This window comes from Balaenoptera musculus, chromosome 2 (assembly GCF_009873245.2).
Source record: "Balaenoptera musculus isolate JJ_BM4_2016_0621 chromosome 2, mBalMus1.pri.v3, whole genome shotgun sequence".
Taxonomy (NCBI): domain Eukaryota; kingdom Metazoa; phylum Chordata; class Mammalia; order Artiodactyla; family Balaenopteridae; genus Balaenoptera; species Balaenoptera musculus.
Window position 1 is genome coordinate 90033447 of NC_045786.1, and position 21586 is coordinate 90055032.

At 38.1% G+C, this 21586-nt stretch overlaps 3 protein-coding genes across 8 annotated transcripts in view; 1 reads left to right on the forward strand and 2 right to left on the reverse strand.

Moving 5' to 3' along the window:
• Positions 1-1709: 1709 nt before the first annotated feature.
• On the reverse strand, positions 1710-10977 carry HAUS2 (HAUS augmin like complex subunit 2). Of its 2 annotated transcripts, none has more exons than XM_036841849.1 (6): positions 10802-10977; positions 7322-7414; positions 6899-6968; positions 5788-5920; positions 4029-4137; positions 1710-3319 (listed from the first exon to the last, which is right to left on the reverse strand). In XM_036841849.1, exons 1-6 carry the CDS (start codon positions 10892-10894, stop codon positions 3155-3157), a joined length of 663 nt encoding a protein of 220 aa, XP_036697744.1. In that variant the 5' UTR covers positions 10895-10977; the 3' UTR covers positions 1710-3154. The 2 variants fall into 2 exon arrangements, with proteins under 2 accessions (XP_036697744.1, XP_036697745.1); XM_036841850.1 differs by lacking the exon at positions 10802-10977 and adding an exon at positions 10564-10680.
• Positions 10961-19242, forward strand: LRRC57 (leucine rich repeat containing 57). Of its 3 annotated transcripts, none has more exons than XM_036841845.1 (6): positions 10961-11064; positions 11298-11403; positions 11509-11647; positions 12306-12574; positions 14664-14849; positions 15280-16834. In XM_036841845.1, exons 2-6 carry the CDS (start codon positions 11320-11322, stop codon positions 15319-15321), a joined length of 720 nt encoding a protein of 239 aa, XP_036697740.1. In that variant the 5' UTR covers positions 10961-11064; positions 11298-11319; the 3' UTR covers positions 15322-16834. The 3 variants fall into 3 exon arrangements, with proteins under 3 accessions (XP_036697740.1, XP_036697738.1, XP_036697739.1); XM_036841843.1 differs by having other exon boundaries at positions 10970-11208; XM_036841844.1 differs by having other exon boundaries at positions 10971-11057; positions 15280-19242.
• The window catches only part of SNAP23 (synaptosome associated protein 23), a 35300-nt gene continuing 32884 nt past the window's right edge, over positions 19171-21586 (reverse strand). The window contains exon 8 of one of the 3 annotated variants that reach the window (XM_036841848.1): positions 19171-20612. In XM_036841848.1, the coding sequence (XP_036697743.1) occupies positions 20547-20612 (66 nt within the window). In that variant the 3' untranslated portion in view covers positions 19171-20546. The remainder of the gene's footprint in view (positions 20613-21586) is intronic. The other 2 variants (XM_036841847.1, XM_036841846.1) reach the window with 2 other exon arrangements.

Here is a 21586-nt window from a genome sequence, read left to right on the forward strand (position 1 = left end):
ATTCAGAGTTTGTGTAGGGTCTCCTTGAAAATGTCATCTCACCACAACCTTCAGGAAATGAATGACTTTTCACTTTTACTAGCCTTCCATATTAAGAAAATAAAGTGATTCAAAGTCTCAAGTAAGATATTTGACTCCTATTTTTTTTACCCTAAATTCTGGTAGAGCAACATCAGAGGTCTATAGTCTCCCAGGAAAAGTTCATAAACTGCTAATGGGACTCCTGCTCCTACCACATCCTAATGTAAATTTTTCCTACAATCATTTATGAGGTATTTCCAAAAGGAGAAGAGAAAATATAACTTGGAAATGGTGAAAAAGGAAAAAGAAAAGGCAAAATTAAAAGAACTCTAGAACGTGATCTGCTTATCTTGAACTATACTAATTTAAAGTAAACTCAATTACATGAGTAGATTCCCCAAATTGTAGAATAAATCTCTTACATAAATTCATTTTACATCTCAGGAAATTCTACAATACATTGATTAGTTTTATTAATATATCAACTCTATATTTTGCATGTCAAGAAACCCTTTGGGTTTTCCTATTCCTCAGACTATTTTCCTAACTTTATGGAGGTTTGAGAGGATAACAGGGGTCAGGCTGGCAGAGTCACAGATCAGAGCAAGGAGTAAAATAAGAAAAATGCTGGAAAAACCAGGTAGCATCTCAATTCCTTCAGAATAGTCTGCATAAAGTGGCATCATTATTATGTTGGAAGTGAATTCACAAATCTCACACAACTTCTGGTGTTAAATAGAAAGACATTCAGTTATTTTTGTTTGTTTTTATTATCCACATATCTAGAAGCTGAGGAAAAAAAAAACCTGATGCACACTTATTGACTCTAGCACAGACTAAATTAGCTTTTCTCTTTGTAGACCTCAGTCTCAACTTACCTCAAGCTTTTGTGAATCAGATAACCTGTATGCTTACACTTTAACTGTGTATGTTAAATAAAGAATCTGTCCTTTTAATCATATAGGATTCAGACAAGAGCCACAAAATTTTAGTTAAAAGTCACAGGTTTATTTTTTTATTTTGAAAAAGACATAAAAGTCAAAAAAGCAAATATAAAACCCAAAACAACCAGGTATATCAATAATTGTGACATATGTGATGTAATATATATATATATATATATATATATATATACACACACACACATATATATGTATATATATACATACATATACTCATATATATATATACGTATGACAATACATGAAGAAGCTTAGTAAGATGTTTGAAACCAAGGCTGGGCTTGAACAGATTTCTAATGAAATACAACTAAAAGTTTTGCTTAAAGAGTCTAGGCAATGTTCAAGAAATTATGACCACTCTTCTATATCCCATTTGCAAAGGTCAGCAAAATAGGCTTCAAGACATGTTTTTTTTAGCAGGGTAGTTTTGGGTAATGATCCTGTTTCCTTATGAACAACTACTTAACTCATCCACTATGTTGAGGTCTTCTTGCCTTTAAGAGTGTGATGAATACAAGGATGAGTGAACTCCAGTGATACAGAGAATAGGACAGTATAAAAATATTGAAGCATCCATTTAAAGCAGAAGAGGGGACTTCCCTGGTGGTCCAGTGGTAAAGAATCCACCTTCCAGTGCAGGGGACGCAGGTTTGATCCCTGGTTGGGGAACTAGGATCCCACATGGCGCAGGGCAACTGAGCCTGCGCGCCACAACTACTGAGCCCTCGTGCCTCAACTAGAGAGCCCGTGTGCCGCAAACTCCACAGCCCACGTGCTCTGGAGCCCGCGCGCCACAACTAGAGAGAAAACCCGCACACCACAACTAGAGAGAAGCCCGCGGGCCGTAACAAAGAGCCTGGGCGCTGCAACGAAGATCCCGCATGCCACAACTAAGACTTGACGCAGCCAAAAATAAAAAAAATAAATAAATAAAATAAAATTTAAAAAATTTAAAAAAAAAAAGCAAAAGAGAACCCCAAGTCTGAAAATAAGCCAAGGGTAGTTGTACTACTGATATAAATGAAAGCATCCGGAGACTTACTGTTAGTATACCACTCCCTTTTACATGCACAATAATCTCAGGTAAAATATCTGAGCAATTTGTAAGGTAAAACTTCTATAAGTTTTATAATAATGTGCCTTTTTCTTTGCTTTGCTCTACTTTTCTTCTTTGCCTATTTCTAAGGCTGCCAGTGAACACCCTCTGGAATTGCTTAGTGTGTCGGGTCCCCAAGACCCCCCTCCCCACCTCCTGGGTTTGATGATATGCTTGGAGGAGTCATAGGACTCAGCATATGACTGTACTCATGGCTATGATTTACTATAGCAAAAGCATACAAAGCAAAAGAGCAAAAGGAAAGGTGTATGGGGCAAAGTCCGGGGGAAACCAGGCACAATCTTCCAGAGTCCCTGCCAGTGGAGTCCCACAGGATGTGCTTAATTCCCCCAGCAACTGAGTTGTGACATGTGTGAAATGTTGTCTACCACAAAAGCTCATTAAAGATGCAGTGCCAGGGTTATTATTGCAGGCTAGTCACATAGGTACCTTCTGCCTAGCACATACCAAAATTCTAGACTCCCAGGAAGAAAGCTGGTGTTCAGCACAAACCACACTCTACAAACGCCTTAGTCACAGCGAGCAACTCTTATCAGTGAGAGTGGAGGGAACCCTAGAAATCTAAGTTCCCAGATGCCAGCCAAGGACCAACCTTACAAGCAAGCCTTTCAAAGGATAGCGGTCAGGTCTGCTATTTTGCTCTTTTTTGCATACTTAGTGACAATCTCACAGGAATAAGCAACATACTTTCAGATTCAAGACTCTTCTAACTCAGAAACAGCATTTTTTAAAAAACAACATAATAAAGTCTGCTGCCTAAGATATAGTTAATGTATTCACATTAATTATCATAGTTATATTTGAGTTTTATTGAAAAGTGGAATGAAAATACATGAAAACAAAGGAAAATTCAGTTTTGTCTTAATGAACTTGGAATCTTGGTATTTCAATATAAAGAGGGCTCTTTCAGTATTGCTAGTGGCAAAGTCTATAAATACCCATGTTATAATTGACTAGAAATGGACTTCACATGACTACATATAATTAAACAAAAATAAAAAGTTGATAATTACTTTGCATTAATAGTTTGAACATTAACTTTAGAAGTAAAAGGTTAAGGAGGCACTGTAACATCACATTTATGAAGAAAATTTTCTTCAGCTAATATTCTGGGGATACAAGAGGAAATCTCCTTCTGTTGTTCTCGCCACTTGAGTATATTCTCTGCCAGTTCTGCTGTCTCAGCCACCAAAATATCCATCTCTGCTAAAGCTGTGCTCTATAACATTTGAAAGAAGGGGTAAACAGGAGAGAAATCATGTGTCATTAATACAACATTACTATATCATAAATAATTATGACACCAAAAGTTGACAACTGAGCACTACCTGTGCTCTCTAATTTTCATGGCTTTCCTCACATCGCTGCTTTTGGCTGAACTACTCTTTCTGATGCACATCCAGTTTTCACTGATTCTTCAAGATGGAGCTTGCTACTAACTCCTATTTAAAACTTTATTCAAGTATTCTTACTTCCTATCCTATTCCGAATCTCCCTAAAGTGAAAGTAATCACCCCCTTCTCTGTGCTTAAAAGATAGCATCTTCTTTATAATTCTCTGCTGCACTCATTGTGCAAATACAATACTATAAAGTAGAGAGTATCTTATACTTTCTCTCACCAAACCTTGAGAATTTGAGGGCAGGGATTGGTCATATCTGTTTATCTCTCATGATACCTATAGAATAGTCCCTTGTACAATGAAGATAACACATATTTATTAAATATTGGAATAAAACAATGTAAAATGACTTCTAAATAAAGAAAAGGCATCTTGATTAAAAAAAAGTAATTTGCTCATAATATTAGCCAACAAAAAAAGTTAAACAAGGAGATCACACATTTGAGATTCTAGTATAAAAGAACTAAAGATAGCTAAAAGCAATGTGAAAGGAGTTAAGGTACTTAAATATTATTGGTAATACTCACCATTTTCTTTAGATTTTCATCTAAATGAGGGATATTTCTAATTATTTCAAGATGATCTTCTAATCTCTCAATGAAAGTTACCGCCAACTCCAGCAAATGCACCATGTATCTGAAGGAGGGAGAAAAAAAGTCAACTCTTTTTTTTTTTTAGTTCAGGTATTTTGTGTTCTCTTTTTTCCCTTTAATTAGGACTTTTAATATGAAATTAAGAGAATTACAATCCACCCAATGAGCCGTTAATAACCTTTCTGCATTCATGGAAATATCAGTGACAAAAAAGGTCCTTCTCTTTCACTTTAAACAGGAATTAACTTTTCATCCAAACACAAAAACAGAAAGAGACAACAATAATCATATCTGTAACCCAATCTAATGTTAGACGAACATCAATGTTAATAATTTTCTCATATAAGTAAAAAATTGGGACTTCGGCGCAGTGGTTAAGAATCCGCCTGCCAGTGCAGGGGACACGGGTTCGATCCCTGGTCCGGGAAGATCCCACGTGCCACAGAGCAACTAAGCCCGTGGGCCACAAACTACTGAGCCTGCGTGGCACAACTACTGAAGCCTGAGCGCCTAGAGCCCGTGCTCTGCAACAAGAGAAGCCACCGCAATGAGAAGCCCACACACCACAACGAAGAGTAGCCCCTGCTCACTGCAACTTGAGAAAGCCTGTGCGCAGCAATGAAGACCCAAGGCAGCCAAAAATAAAATTTTAAAAAATTTTAAAAAATAAATAAATTTTAAAAAAAGAGTGAAGAACTTTAAAAAAAAAAAATTTCTCTAGATAAAACCTCATTCCATTTCAATCTACTCATTCTTGGTGAAGGGTGAAGACAATAAGGATAAATGTACTTCACTGAAATAGCCTACACATGAAACTACTTTGAATCTTTGTATTTGCAAAATGCCTTAAAATTATTACTCAGTTCTTCTGATATATATAATGTATAATATACACATTAATGATATTTAACTACACTGAATAGATACTGAGTATGTCCACAAGAATGGGATTTGTATATTTATTATTTTACTGCAAGATAAAAGATCTGACACTTAGAGGAAATATTGATTTGCTCAGGGTCAGTTAGTGAGGCACTGGTGGAGAAAGTTAGCAATCAGATCCCCAGATGACTGCTTTTTAATGTTATTGTTATTTATTATTAATAATAACCTACACCTTCAATTTGATACTTGCCATACTCCTATGAGAAAGAGAGCAATAGAAAGCATCCCCATTCTACGGATTGGGAAACTAAGGCAAAAACTTAAATCATTTGCCCAAGGCTTTGAGGCATATAAACAGAAGAGGAGAGATCAGAACTGTTATTTTTCTCCTTTTAGTTGACATTGTTTTCATCTGTCCCTGCTTCAACTCCCCCAACAGAATGTTTATATAGAGGCAACATTAATGCAACAATAAATTTACATCACAGAAAGCTGTCTATACATAATAAAAATGATTTTTATCCACCTTACTATATGTTATGGATCTAATTTCTTTCATTAAAGTCATTATTTATAATTCCTAAGACACAACGGGCAAAAGGAATGCCTTTCTCTTCACCATTGCTATAATTCTTTAAAAGTAAAGGATTTTCTTTCTGGTTTAATGTATCAGCATTAATAACAATGTTAATAGATACGATGACTCATATACTGTTTAATGAATTATGCTATGAAATAACTACTAGTCTAAACAAAAACTACCCTCAGGGAACATGTGTGACTGTTAACGTCTACTTTTTAGTCTAACCTGTGATAAACAGCTTCAATAGGCAAGTTTTCTTGGCACATGGGTTTCAACAGTCTTTGCCTGAGGGACCGCTTTTCTTTTAGCACTGCTTCCAAATGATTATTCATGCTTTGAAGAGTATGACACTTCTGAGCTACACAAACCAGAAACAGTAATTATAGTTAGCAACAGGACAAGTTTTGAAGTCACTAATACTATCAATGGTCAAAAATTAATCCCACCATTTCTCTCCTAAATATCTCCCCTTTGCTGTCTTTAATACCAATACCAGTTTCATTTTCAACTATTTTCTCTTACTTTTCCTACTGACAACCCAATCTAGTGCTAAATTCTTTGTGTTTCCCAATTCTCCTAGTTCAGTTTTTATAGCCAGAGCCATATTCTTCACATAAAGTGTCTGTCTCTAATATTCTATATGAGCATTAAAAAACAAACATTTGTCTTATAAGCTACTTTTATTTCAATATTTTCCCCAGAATTCAGTTAATGGCTGTCAATTGCCTCTTTTAAATTTTTATTTAGAAAAAATTTCAGACTTAAAAGTTTCAAGAATAGCTCATTGATTGAACTCCCATATACATTTCACCTAGACTCACCAACTAACATTTGGCTACGTTTTCTTTTTTTCCCCTTCTTCTCTACACGCCCATACATATATTTTTGCTAACCAATTTGAGAGTAAGTTGCAGATGTCATGACCTTTTACTCCTAAAACTTCAGCATGTATTTCCCAAAATAGGAACATTCTCTTATATAACTATACTACAAGTATCAAATTCAGATAATTTAACATTAGTACAATACTACCAATATTTAATACAGCCTATATTTAAACATCACCAAATATCTCAATAATGTCATTTATATCAAAAAAATTTTTTTCTAATCAAATATTCAATCCATGACTACACTGTGCTTTAGCTGTCATGTCCCTTTAGGATCCTTTCATCTGGAAAGTTCTTCAGCTTTTGTCTTTTAAGCTCTACTGACTTTGTTAGCTTTGGGGCAATACCTGGAAAAATTATCATAATTTTATAGCCTAGTGCTTATTTAAAGTAATCCACGAAAAAGTTGAAATTCCAATGATTACTCATTTAACTAAACCACTTACCCAAAAAGGAAGGATGGACAACATCTGCTGCATCTTTTTCTAGTCTCAGGAGTTCAATTTCCAGGTTTTTCTACATTAGAAACAAAAAAACACTTAGCTCATGCAGAAAGTAGCCTGAAGTAAAGGCTTTGATAAAAATGGACAGTCTTTAAGTTAGGAATATTTAAGGGGACCAAGAGGATGATTTGTTATGAGAGCCCAGGGATTTACTGAATCTTTTCATTTTGGTGTTCAAGCCCTGTTGCTGCTACTGCTACTACTCCTAACTACTACTATGACCATTACTACTAGTAACTACTGCAAAGAAAAGCCTATACGACTATGTGCTAGACACTGTTCTGCGTGCAAGAGGATTACTGTTGGAGCCAGTTAAGATTTTTTTCCATACTAGAGGTAGAAAGTAAAAACTCCAGCATAATTTACCTGGTAGATTTCAGCTTGAATATCTGTGATCTGCTGTAGTCTGGAGAAGTTCACAAAGCAAGAAGTTGATTTCTTAGATATATTTAACATCTCCTATTGGTAAGTGAACAGAGAAAGCAGCAATATGTCAGAGTTTTTGTGTGTGTTGGAATAGCATGCCCACGTGTCTAAAATATGAGGATATACCATGTCCAACGCTGCCCCTGAAAAATGAAATACAGAGTAGGACAGTGCAATGTATATTTCCTGTTTTTTAAAACCTCAACCATCACAAATCTTTTGCCCAAATATTAATATTTTAAAAATAAGAAAAACAAAGAAGAAAATCACTTTGTACTATTTCTTAAGGCATCATGCACAATAGACTGGCATTGCTGATAGCTTACCAAAGAATTCTAAAGTTGAAATTGTTGGAGAATCACTTCTACACAAATGACCTAGTCTCTCAGACCTTCCTGGGGCTAAAATTAAACACTTCCTGGGCTATGGAATCATTTACCTGATTCATTAAATGACCTCTATTGGTTACAAGTCATTCATACTGTCTCTTTCCGCATTCTCCCTCTCTTAGATAAAGGAATGTTTTGTCCAGGCATAATTATTCCTTGAAAAAGCCTACCCCCCACCTCCTTTTTATCCTTTCATTCTATATTATACTGCTTTCTTAAACTGCAGGTTATCTCAGAATAAGAATATTATCTTGTTCATCCCTTGGCTTCATCCATAATTTTTTCTATCCTCTTTTTCTTTTCTAGAATGTTAGCACAGGAAAGAACTTCAGATATCATATAGGCCAGGGATTGGGAAGCTACAGCCTATGAACTAAATGCACCCATTGCCTGTTTTTGTATAGCTTAAGGGCTAAGAATGGTTTTTATATTTCTTAATTGTTGGAGAAAAAAAATCAAAAGAAAAACATTCTGTGACACATGAAAATTATATGAAATTCAAATTTCAGGGTCCAGAAATAAAGTTTTATTGAAATTCAACTTTGCTCATTCATTTACTTATTATCTCATGTTGTTTTCATACTACAACAGCCTAGTTGCAACCCTATGGACCTAAAAGCCTCAAATACTTATTCTCTGGCCCTTCATAGCAAACGTTTGCTGACTGATGATAATCAATTCTATAACATTTATTGAGTTAGGCAATAGAAGATTCAAGGATGAATGAAACAAGCTCTCTGCCCTTAACAAGCTCATGATGGATGGGAAGGAAAAGGTATTCCAGACAGAAAGAACTAAACATTATAAATGCTCAGTAACTGGGACTTCCCTGGTGGTCCAGTGGGTAAGACTTCGTGCTCCCAATGCAGGGGGCCTGAGTTTGATCCCTGGTCAGGGAACTAGATCCCACATGCATGCCACAACTAAGAGTTTGCATGCCTCAACTAAAGATCCCGTGCGCTGCAACTAAGACCCAGGGGAGCCTAAATAAATAAATATTAAAAAAAAAAGAACAAAGCTGAAACAAACTATATTTTCTATAAGAGTTGTATCATATCACATCACAATTTTAAGCATCACTCAATTTTTAATTCACATGGGAGGATGTGCACTAAAGGGATGGACTGTTTAAAGGGATCATATAATACATCATTTTGAAAGAATCAATGATAAATCCTTGTAATAAAAATAGGTTTTTTATACGCAAAGTTTGCTTAAAGTAAAATTATGCTACAAATCTTCAAAGTTTCCTCACTGGGCCTAGCTGTGCAGTAAGATTATAAGAAGGTCTTTTTAAAAAACATTTATTTACTTATTTATTTATTTATGGCTGCGTTGGGTCTTTGTTGCTGTGCGCGGGCTTTCTCTAGTTGTGGCGAGCAGGGGCTACTCTTCGTTGGGGTGTGCGGGCTTCTCATTTCTCTGGCTTCTCTTGTTGCAGAGCACGGGCTCTAGGCGCATGGGCTTCAAGTAGTTGTGGCACCTGGGCTCAGTAGTTGTGGCGCATGGGCTTAGTTGCTCCGTGGCATGTGGGATCTTCCCAGACCAGGGATCGAACCCGTGTCCCCTGCATTGGCAGGCAGATTCTTAATCACTGCACCACCAGGGAAGTCCCTATAAGAAGGTCTTAAGGAGCTATGGATTGGCAAAACAGGTATCTCTCTAATTAGTGTTACTTGAAGGACACTACGAAGATCCTCCCAAAGACAACCCCCAGCCCAATTCTCAGTCCCAAATGTCTTATAGTATGAATTTACCAAATTACTTTGTTACAGAACTGGACAATACAGGTGAGAGCACTAGGCAATCTGGTAGCAAGAAAACACAGGAGAGAAGTGAGGAAGGTGAGAACTGGGGAGTGCTGTGGTTATGTTTTGCCTATTTTCCAACGCATTCATTCCTACCCCTCGTTTCCCCCAAAATCCATAAGGTCTGGCTACTAGGTCTTCAAGTAATCTAGAAAAGTCCTTCAACAGACGTTTAAACTCCTTCAAGATAGTGTTACAGTATCTATCATCTATCACAGTTCATTTTAGAGATGATATAATGTGTCAGAAAAGGGAGAGCTCTGGGATCTAACTAGTTGAGTGGCCCTGGACACGTTTCTTGGCCTTCTCAGGTCTTAGTTTCTGCATCTTAAAATTACTGTAAGTAGGTAGTAGAATTCTCTAATGACTCTTCTAGGTATAAAAAGTTGTCTATTTTTCATAAATCTTTCATCATGTGCCTAGTGCTAATCTCTGTAGATGGTTTTACCTTTTCTATTTTTCTCAGTTGCCTTTTTAGTGAAATTCCTCAACTTCCTCATTATCTCAAAATTTCTTTCCCTTCTCTCAACCCCACTTTTCCCATTCCCTTGTCACATCTGCCATTTCTATTCCACCATTCCCTCACATCTTCAATTTCTCCCTCTGTTGGCTTGTTCCCTTTGGCCTATGAACATGCTCTTCCCGCCGAACCTAAAACTACCACTCCTTGGGCTAATCTCCCTCTTCTCTCCTTCTCAAAATTAATCCCTTCCTCCAAACATGTTCCAAGGTCTCTCGGGTCTTCACCAATGCTTTTTTGTTCCCCCCCGGCCTTTAAAGATGCGTGCTTCCCTTGGCGCTCTCCTGTACCCGGCGCCTCCCATAATGCTTCAATATTTCACACAAACGAGCGTTCTTTGAGAACGTATGTTTTAACTACCTACCCGTTATTTCCCAACCCCGCCACCGATTACAATCTAGAGGCGGTATCACTGGATGAAAAAAGGCGGGTAACACTAGTCTTTATTACCGCCCAAGAACTGACCTGGGATAACTCGCCTGCCAGACACTTGAAACACCATCTCCTTAGAGCCCCGCTTTTGCAGAACCCACCGCGGACCAGTCACTTCTGCTGCCTACAAAGAGCTCCACCGGCCCCGACTCTAGAACAGCCCCCAGCCAGCACCCTCCGACCCACTCCCGCAGCCAGCACCACCATCTCACGGCCATCTTCTGTCGCCACCGTGAGCACCCCCTTAATGACGCCATCGCCCCCCACGCACCTGAGTAACCAACCCCGAAGCTACGAAATGGTCCAGCAGTAGCCCCGCAGCGTTTGGCTCGGATGCCGGGTCCCAAGGGTTCGCCGCAGCCATGGCTGGGAGCCACCTTTCCGGGTGGCGCGGAGAGTGAGCCGAACGCACCGCGCGGCTTGATGACGTCACAGGCCGTTTCCGCCCCGGCGGAAGCCTGGGGAGCGCATCCCAGGAGAGCGCGGGTCCCGGGTCTTCCCCTGCGGAGCCGGCTGTGAGCTGAGGGGTAGGAGGCGAGTTCGGGGATCCCTGATCCTCTGTAGGCTCCTAGCGGCGTCTAGCCTTGGAACAGCTGCAAAAGCGGCGGGGCCTGGTGTTCTTCCCTTTCTTCCTTGCCACTCTTGAGCTGGCCCCCAAGATCCAGGGATCGGCAGGAGGTGACAGCTGGAGCTTGAGACTTAGCCGGGAGGCCGACGGGGTGGCTGGGTGCCGGACCGAGTGGTGACAGCTCTCCTCCTTCCCGCAGAGACCTGAGCCTTGGCGCTAGGATGGGAAACAGTGCCATCCGCGCTCATGTGGAAACCGCGCAGAAAACTGGTGTCTTTCAGCTTAAGGACCGTGGGCTGACCGAGGTGAGACTGGGAGGGATCCGACCAAGGGAATTGAAAGGGAGAGGGACGGCGGGCGGTGAAGTTAATAGGTAAGGGATTCTCCGCGCTGAGAGCCCCTTTCTTCAGTTCCCCTCAGAGTTGCAGAAGCTGACAAGCAATCTCAGGACCATCGACTTGTCCAACAACAAGATCGAGAGTCTACCGCCTATGATTATAGGGAAGTTCACTCTGCTGAAGAGCCTGTCCTTGAACAACAACAAACTGAGTATGGCTTTTGCGCCTGGGAATTTTGCTAGTTATCAGCTGTTAAGAAGGGTGGTTTTTCTCTTGGAATAGAGTGTGGAGTATGATTATAATGTTATTAAACTGGTTTTCAAATAAATGTATCAGAATCTTCAAAAAAAAAGGTTTTTTTCTTACAAGCTGATTTTTGTTGTTATGAAACTGTTCAGGAGCTCAAGATGCAGAAGAATGTCAGAGTCCTTGAAGCTTTCTATCTCTTGTAATTACATCTATAAGCCTCCTCTCCTGGTGTAATGATTGGTAGGAGGTTAATTTGGACTTGAAAGGGACCATCTTTGGGGTGTAATGTAAACAGAGCTAATTTTGCTGCTAATTTGGAAGGGCGGATGGGATGGGAAGGAGAGGGCCTTCCAAATCCCACAAAATTGCTGTGGGATTGTGCAGTGGCCCCTTCACAAAAGGAGCCTATTATACACATAATGCTTTCCTGAATTTTGATGGCACCCTCACCTTCTGAAGACTATGTTGGTAAAAATGCAATATTTAAAAATGGCACAACCTGTGAAATGCCTATGTATATTAACAAGAGGCATAACAGACTGCCATATAGTTTTAATAAACTCCATCAAAGGTGTTTTTCAGCTGTATTGGATTCAGGTTTTTAAATTTTTCTTCGCCAGCTGTCCTTCCTGATGAGTTATGCAATCTGAAAAAACTAGAGACACTAAGCCTAAACAACAATCAGTTGAGAGAGCTGCCATCTACTTTTGGGCAACTATCTGCCCTTAAGACCCTGAGCCTCTCTGGGAACCAGCTGAGAGCACTACCACCCCAACTTTGTAACCTACGGCACCTGGATGTAGTGGATCTCTCCAAGAACCAAATTCGGAGTATACCTGACACAGTGCGGGAGCTGCAGGTCATCGAACTCAACCTCAACCAGAACCAGGTCTAGAGCTTAAGCGTTTATTTCTACAGCATGTATGTGGGTTTACGGTCTCCTGAATAAACAGTTGTTCTCTAAACTGTAATCATGGAGAGGGGTATCAGAGGCTAGAAGAAAGGTATATTCTATGGGCTGGACTAATTTCAAAGCCCATAGTGCCATGAAGTTAGTTGAGACACTGGGTGTGTTTGTTGTGTAGGTGTTTTTTGGAGGGTAGTATGGGTAATGGGGTGAGGTAATTTCAAAAGTTAAACCTCTGTCTCACAAACCTTGAGTTCTTCAGATCATCCTCAAATATACCTCTAATCATCTAGCAAGGAGCTATGTCAAGAAGATAGAGTGGAAAAGAGGCTTAAACTCATGTTCTCAGAGTTGGACATCAGAGTTCATTCAGTTGTCCTTTTGCTGACATCTTTGTCAAGTGTGTGTCCTGCTTTTGCGGAAAAACCATCAGTGATAGGATTTTTGGAGTTTGTTGGACAGCTTTAATTGCAGTATTTGAAATTTATTTCCATAACTTCAGAAACTCTTTGGTTAACATGTATCTGACTGGAGAAACAATCTTTGGTCTAGACATAAGGCACAAATGATGAAACACTGATCGTAGTGAGACTGGGTAGTCTTTAGTTTTTCTAGTGCCTATGCTTCTAGATCTGCAGAGTCCATTACAGTAGCCACTAGCCACATGGCCATTAAAATTCATTTAAATTAGACTTAAAAATTCAGTTCCTCGGTTGCACTAGCCATATTTCAAGTATGGCTCAATACAGCCATGTGTGGCTAGTGGCTACCATATCGGACAGCACAGATATTGAACATTCCACTAGTTGCAATAAGTTTTATTGGACAAAACTGTTCTAGATTGTCCTGACCTTACGTTATGATGAAATTCAGTCAGTCTTGGACGAGATTGGCTTTATCTTTTCCTTAAAGTGGATATTCTTGTACGTACTTGAGCTTTTTGGAAAAAAATTCTGAATATTTGGGGAAAAATATTGGAAAAAACTTGTTAAGCAAATTGAGCACTTGCTCCACGTTCATCTATGCTGCCTTAAATCAATGGTTCTCAGGTTTTAGTGTGCATCAGAATAACCCGGAGAGCTGGGTAAGAGATCACTGGGCTCCACACTCATTGTTTCTGATTTTGTAGGTCTGGGGTAGGGTCTGAGAATTTGCAGTTTTAACAAGGTCCCAGGTGATGGTCTGAGATGATACCAGGCATAGTAAATATAACTAGGTGGCTTGGAGCATTTAAAGGGCAGAAGAGCTGAATGAATCAAAGATAACTGCTTGGTATTGAGCTCAAGAGCCTAAAAGAAGAGTGGTGCTATTGGGAATGGGCATGCTGAGTGGGTTATGATGGTGAAACATCCAATGTGTTTTACTAAAAATCAGAGACATAGGAGTGGAATAGAGGTGAGCAGAAATGAATGTAGATAGATAGCTTAACAGAAGTGATAGCTTTAAGAATGAATGAGCTTTCTAGGAGAAAGTTTAGAAAGATTGAATATTAAGTATTAGGGACTGCTGCTTGAAAAATGTCCATACGAACAAGAAGGGAAGCCAAAAATCAGGAATAATTCAAAAGATAGGAAGAAAAACACAGCACTTAGGTACAAGAAGTGGGAGTTTCAAGGAAGGGATAGATAGCACAGTCAAATGCAACAGGCAATGAGGGCAACGAATCCTTGACTTTGGCAGTAAAGTGGCTGGCATCTATGTACACATAAAAGATTGGCAGTAAATGTACCAAAATGTTTACAGTGATGGATTTCAGGTAACTCTTTTCTCTAAACTCGTATGATTCTCAAATTTTCTATAATGAACAGTGCTTTTATTATCAGAAAAATGTTTCCAAAAAGCCACTGGTGACCTTCAAAAAAGATTTGTTTTTTTTCCCCCACAAAAGTGGAGTAGTAACAGAAGCTGGATAACACAAGAGGCTTCTGGAATGAGTGGGTAGTGAGAAAATGGAGGTGGTAGAAGAAAGAACTAGGACAAATAGTCAAGTAAAGATTTTTAATTTAGTAAAAAATAATCATTACAGTGCTTATACTTTTTCCCATTATCCCTTTTTTAACTTGTTCAATAGATAGCTCAGATCTCAGTGAAGATATCTTGCTGTCCTCGCCTTAAAGTTCTTCGTTTGGAGGAGAATTGTCTTGAGCTCAGTATGCTTCCACAGAGCATCCTCAGTGATTCCCAGATCTGTCTGCTTGCTGTAGAAGGCAACCTTTTTGAAATAAAGAAACTTCGAGAACTGGAAGGCTACGATAAGGTATGTATTAGTGTACTTCTGAATTTCTAGTCACTGCTCCAGAGAAGAGAAAGGTGAAGTAACTCACACGAGCGTTTCTAGGTACAGGACGTATGTATAATCCGTTTATGTCAATAAGGATTTCTTCTCCATTTTGGAGGTGGGTTCTGAGAATCAGCCAAATGGTGTTGTGCCAAGATGAGATTTTTCTCTAGACAGCTTATTGTAAAGCATCTTTTTCTTTTGATAGGTGTCCTATTAAGATATAAAGAAAAAAAAAAACACCCCACAAAACCATGTGCTTTAAATTTGCATCTAGAATAGGTAGATTTTGTAGGAAATGAAGGGCCATAAAAACCTAAAGGAAAAAAAATCATAAAATCCTAAATAACCAATAAGTTAGTTATTTGCTCAGGGCAAAATAACACATGTATTCTTTGATGATTTTCAGTACATGGAGAGGTTCACAGCCACCAAGAAGAAGTTTGCATGATGTTCTCCAGGAGCATGTGAACCATACAGGACACTGACTTGGAACCTGTTGCAATCCGGCTGAATGAAAGGCTCCTGTTGTTGTCAAGGATATCTGCAGTGAGGAGGTGATATTCCAGGAGGTTATATTTCACTCAATGATCTTTTTCCTTTCCAGGGCTCATCTCAAATAAGCTAAAGGGAATCAAACACAGGAAGAGTTCTCCATTTTGAGTCATGGATAGGGCAAAGGACAATGTTGATCTTCAAAACCATCATTTGTTTGGCTTTGAGAAACCCAGTAGCTAGTTGCTATGTATACAGTGAGGGGATGCTGCCTGGTACCAGAATAGCTCCACACAACAGCTTGAAATTTCATGTGTCTCAATGTGCGAGCTTTCAGAAAATCAGTTGCCATTCCACCCTGTGTTAACACTTCATATTTTTATGAAATTCAAATAATTCATGAGAGCCTCATGAGAGGCTGCTATGGTTAATCTAAGGATTTATGATTTTACTCCAGTCCATTAGTTCAATTGCAATGTTTATACTTGGAATTTAGGATGTACATAAAGGTATGACTCTTGATTAAAAGTGTACTTTGTGAGAGAAGCAACAACACAACACTGAGAGGTGTTCCCAAGGCTGCAGTAGCAATTTTTTTTTTTACTATTGCAGGTGCCTTATTGATAGAGGGCTCTGAAGAGCTAAAACTGTATGCAAAACTTGTAAGATACAAGGGTTTTAATAATCAAGATTTTCCTGAAGCTTTGTTAGAAACAGTCTCTTATTTCTGGTCATCTTTTTGTATTTACAACTCTAATAATCAAATTACCTATCAAAAAACTACTGTTAGGGTATTTTACAACAACTTATGTTTATCAAATTTATTCTCTGAATGAGAGAATATACTAAATAAAGATTTAATGACTATGGCTGGAAGAAAGGTTAATCCTTTAAAGTAAGACAGGGGAACTTTAACCTGTAAATGGCCCTTTGTTTGAAAGTAAACTGATAAGGAAGAAATGTTTTATGTTCTTGTTCAGGTTGCAAGAGTACTGAAATGCCTTCATGTGACTGATAAATATTTTTGTGGTACTGGAAACCGTGCTTATTAAGACAAACTGAAGCTATAAAAGTAGATTATTTCAGACTGTTACTGGCATGAAAATTTAGAAAGCTACAACTCTGCGTTTTCTGATGTTTTGTCTTAGCCAAGGGGCTGTTATTTACCATGTATTGTTAGTTCTCATTTTGCAAACCTAGTTTAACCATTAAGTCAAGAGATCACAAGAGCCTAGTGTTTATATGAGGAAAGTCTCTCTGACCTTAAATCTGGTCTAGGGGTTCTCTTTTTCCTATGTTATTCTCTGTTTCTCAACTGGGGAGGGATGGGGGTGCCAGTTTACATTACCAATTGAGTTTTGTTTTTTATAAACTTTAATGCTTAATCTTATTGATCTACTGAACATTTCTCTATTTTATCAGTACTTATCTAATAAATCAGAACTTATAAATTAAATAACTTAAATGTCCCAAGACATTTAATTATTAATGGGAGTTTTAAAAATCCCTACCCTTATGAGAATCCCCTTATGATGGTTAACTTTCACAACTTGGACCCAGCCTTATTTCCAGATACCCTCTCTTCACTCTCATTCACTTGCCCAGTCTTAGCAGGTTATTCTGCTCCTTAAACCCACAGTGCAATGTCTCTCTCCTTTAACTGTCTTTACATTGTTTGCTCAGTCAGGAATGCCCTCTTACCAACATGCTCCTTTTCTATGTCTAAGCCCCTTCCTGAGACGTCTAAGCCGAATTAACTGCTCCATCTGTTACGGCAGCATTTCTCACATTCTATATTCATCTGCCTCTTGCTAGACTGAGCTACTTGAGGGCAGGGATTAAGTAAAGTAATATGCCCAAAGATATAGTACACAAGTATTTAGACTTAAATATGAGCTAATAAAGTAGGTTGACTTGAGGTCTGGAGACTGAGATTTTAGTGGCCACCAGCTGTAAATCACCTACCTTCTTTTAGAGCTTGGTTAGAAGTCAGTGTAGTATACTGAGTAAGAACATAGGCCTTGGAGTCAGAAAGATCCTGATTTGAATCCAAAGTCCATCATTTACTAGCTTTATTTGAGCAACTTACTCTCATCCATAATATGGGGAACACCTCCTACCTCTCATGTATGTTATGAGGATTTGGTGAAAAGATACAGAAAAGCATTTAGAATAGTGCCTATGACAGAGTAAGCACTCAATAAATGGTGCTATTTATTTCACCTGTAAAACATTAAAATAGAATTTAGCAAGTTGTACAGAAATGGAAGGCTTGGAGCAAACACTACATTAGGATGAAAAACAAATGAGTAGAGAATAAGGAACCTGAATATCAATCTGAGAACTATAACTATGCTTAGGAATGTAACTGGGATAACTTAGGATTTTAGTAAGAGAGTAACCTAAAGAATAGCATTTAAAGAAACTAATTCTAAGAGCAATTGAGTATAGGATGTCTGGGAAGTAGAAGTTTAAGTTAAGGGGAGATTCCTAATCCATACATGACATGAAAAGATCTAGAGTTGAAATGTGGTAAACAAAGGGTGAATTAAAACTGTGAAAGAAGAAAAAAACAGGGACAACTATAGGGGATAAAGATCACTGTCATTATAAGACCGGAAACCTGAAGAGGGAGCTTATTGTTAAAAAAAAATTAAGTTCAGTGGAGGATACTGTTTAACTCCTTAATTATAGGTCAGTTTTATGCTCAAGGTCACAAAACTAGTAAATGATTGAACCAAAACTTGAACACAGATGGTCAGACTCCAGAGCTTGTGCTAACCACCTCAGTTACTACCTTTCAAAAGTAACAGAAACAAGTTTCCAGACAGTGTCACAGGAGAAGACTTTTAAGTCAACAGCTTCTATTTCTAGTGTATCATGAGCCTAAGTTCTAGGTCCTCATTCCTCTTTTCTCAGTAGCAGAAGCTTTGAAAAAGTATGTAACCTGGGATCCATGGATGGGCTTTCAAGACCCATTTATGCGTGATTCACGTGTGTGTGTTTGTGTGTCTATTTCTCTGGAGAGATAGGCTGTGTTGTCTTTCATCAAATTCACGAAGAGATCCTTGACCCAAAAAGAGCTCCACTCTAGAGAGAATAGCAGCTATCGTTTAATAAGCTCTTACATTTGTTGGGCACTGCTCTACGTGCTTTACCTGCATTACCACATTAAGTCTTCGCAGCAACTCTATGAGGTAGGAATCATTAATCCCACTTTACGCACAAGGAAACTGGGGCACAGAAATGGTTTTATAGTCATTCAGCCAGCAAGTGGCAGAGCTAGAGTGTAAATCCAGACACACTGGACACACTGTGTGCCTTAGCTCACTTCTAACCAATTATACTGTTGGAACAGCATACTGGTATCTTCAGAACTATTTCCTTTAGCCATAATAGTGTAAAAAAAAATTTTTTTTAACGCTTTTAGGAAGGACATTTAAGTATAGAACAGCCCCCAGTGTTTTATACCTTCTTATTTTACACATTTACTACCACCTGCCAAACTACTCCTTTTTGGCGTGTGGCATTTCTATTACTGAGGGCCTAATTAAATCTCACTATAAATATTTTCCTTTTCAGCCTTTGAAAGTTCCCATGTTAACTCTATCTCCTCCAGTAAGTGGGTTGCAGTTTTCACTCATAAACACTTTCAGTCGCTAGTGTATTTAACCTCAAATGAATAAAAGACTAGTAATGATTAAAATGAACCTCATGACAAATCATAGCGGGGAAAAGTCCTATATTTCCAATAAAAATGGGAAAGGTGCTAATAAAGTCAGCTCTTTGTTGGAGTGCCTTTTGATTTATGCATCTTTGCTCGATTCAGTTTGTCAAATAAGAGCTGACAAAATTATTGCTTTCCACCCCCCAAAAAGTACTCACAGAAGCACATCACTTATTTGAAAAAACAGTTCCACTAGTTAGTTACAAAATTTAATTGTAAGGATCAAACAGTGGTTATTGGTCAAACCAATCGACATTAATAGCTTTGAAGTGTGCAGAAGCTAGTGTTTAAATAAAGGTGACAAATACCAATCAGATTCTTATAACACTGTTCAGGATCTAAGCAAATGTGATTCTGGAAGTTGAATACAAAAAGCTAAGAGAATCATAGTGCAATCATCAATAAGTAAACCAAAGACATAATTTTCTAAATCATTTTTAAACAGAATAAATTCTAGTTTTTAAAAAAGTTTAAAGCTACATAAAACTCAGAGCAATCTATTTTTCTACCTGAGATCAAAACAAGTTTCTTTTTTCCTATCTAAACATAATTCTTGGCATTGAGGTAAATCTGAATTCACGTGATATACTTTGTCAAACTTTTCCAAAAAATTTTAAGCCCTGCTGTAGAGAGAAATTCTCATATTATATATACATATTTACATATTTTTTCTTCAAAGACTAATGACAAATTTATGAGGTTAATAGGCCTGTAATGGGACCATGATACTATTAATAATAAGAAAATAAAAAGCCATTCATTTATACCGGGTGTTCCTATATGGTGCAATATGAAATGGGATCAAAGAATCTATGTACATAGATGAACCACCAAGAGTTCAGAAATTAAGCTCACTTTAAGAAAACTCATTCTATTCTTTTTTGAAGCAGAGGTTGCAAAGTTGTGATGTATAACAAAAATATTGTGTATACAGGCTCCAAAACCAAGCATTGGCCTAAATTGGCAAAAACTGCAACTTAAACAGAAATTAAACCCAACTAGATCTTCACTGTGGTTATGCAACTTTTGGCTTTAGGGTCTGCAGGTTTTACTGAGGTAACAACCTCTTATCTCTTGCCTCTCCTCCTTGTGCCTGCCCCTACTGCCCCCAGCCTTTTACATGGCTGTCTTTGGCAATGCTTCCAAAGTTTGAAAGCAGAAAAACTTGCTAAGTAAACGGAGAGAATGAAAAATAACACTATATATGATGTATGAAAACCAACCTAAGAGTATGGACTGAGAAAGAAAATACTAGAAGGGAAACTAAGCAGCAGTCTACCCTCAAGGGAAAAAGAGAAAATAAAAGAATAGGGGGGCTGTTACTCCTAGATCTTCTTCCACATCATCTCCCGATTAGAAGAGTGTGGAACCAAAATTTCAAACTCTGGAAAGGTAATGACTTTGAAGGAGGAGCTAGGGAAGTGAATAAATGATAAAGAAGTACAGCAGTAGCTTTAGCTGTCAATGAGTTTCTTTGCTCTGGCATTGGCATTGTCAATACGATCTTTGTTGGTGTCAGCCTGGAAAAAAGAAAAATATACCAGCATTACTTCACAAGGTAAGCTGCTCTAATAAATGTTAAATTTCATGTACTTAGAGTAACTGACACATTGAGAAAATTCAGGAAATAGTCGAAGCCACATTACAAAACTCATTTTGGGCAAGAAGTGACAGAATATCAGATTCATTTGGAAAAACCTGGGTGTATAAACATGACAAAGATATAACAGGAGAACTTGCCAGTATTTCATGAGTTCTGTAACATTTTTTTTCATAGTTTAACATGTCTGAAACTAGGATGCATCTTATAATCAATGGCATGTAGATGCAATGAAAATATAATGCTCTTCTCTGCTATAGATCTGGACCTTGTGGGAGTCCCCTGAACTGAATCATAGAATCTCATCTGGAGCTACCCTAGATCTCACCCACAGACTGAAATAACCTACCCCAAGATCTGTGGAACAGATGTATCACCATCCACATCAATATGTAAATTAAAATGATGGGTAATATGTAGCCTAAACCCACATAACAGCATTGAAAACATCTTATGAACCATTGTTTGCCTTAATGAAATCCATCATAAGTGATTCAACAGAAAGCCAAGCTGAAAAACTTACCCCAACCATTAAAGTATACTGAGATTTTAATGAAGTAACAATAAATAAGAACAGCTTTTAGATGTGACACAACCAAACACAGAACACAATTTAATTTCAGTATATTTTATATCATATGAAGTAAAAAATAGCAACTGCACTTTTTTGTTACTCTTGTTTTTGTGTGTCCACCCCACGAGAACCATTCTGCAGAACTGATTTTTATCTACTGACTCATGAGATGAGGATTCGGGAACTTACTAATTTGTTATTAGTTAACAAAATAAAATTCCAAAAGCTAACTTGCTCTTTCAGGGGAAAAACAAAAGAACAAAAAAAACCCCGACAGCTCACAGAAAGGTTAGAGGAGACTGTGAGCTTCATGTGTGAAA

Bases quoted from the DNA above. Each gene is read 5' to 3' on its own strand.
- HAUS2 (XM_036841849.1), bottom strand. From the start codon at position 10,894: ATGGCTGCGGCGAACCCTTGGGACCCGGCATCCGAGCCAAACGCTGCG. The intron at 5,921-6,898 runs GTAAGTGGTTTA...TGGTTTGTGTAG, and splicing joins TGTCCATCCTTCCTTTTTGG to CTCAGAAGTGTCATACTCTT. The intron at 4,138-5,787 runs GTTAGACTAAAA...TCCCTCCTTCAG, and splicing joins ATTGAAGCTGTTTATCACAG to ATACATGGTGCATTTGCTGG.
- LRRC57 (XM_036841845.1), top strand. From the start codon at position 11,320: ATGGGAAACAGTGCCATCCGCGCTCATGTGGAAACCGCGCAGAAAACT. The intron at 11,404-11,508 runs GTGAGACTGGGA...CCCTTTCTTCAG, and splicing joins AGGACCGTGGGCTGACCGAG to TTCCCCTCAGAGTTGCAGAA. The intron at 11,648-12,305 runs GTATGGCTTTTG...TTTCTTCGCCAG, and splicing joins CTTGAACAACAACAAACTGA to CTGTCCTTCCTGATGAGTTA.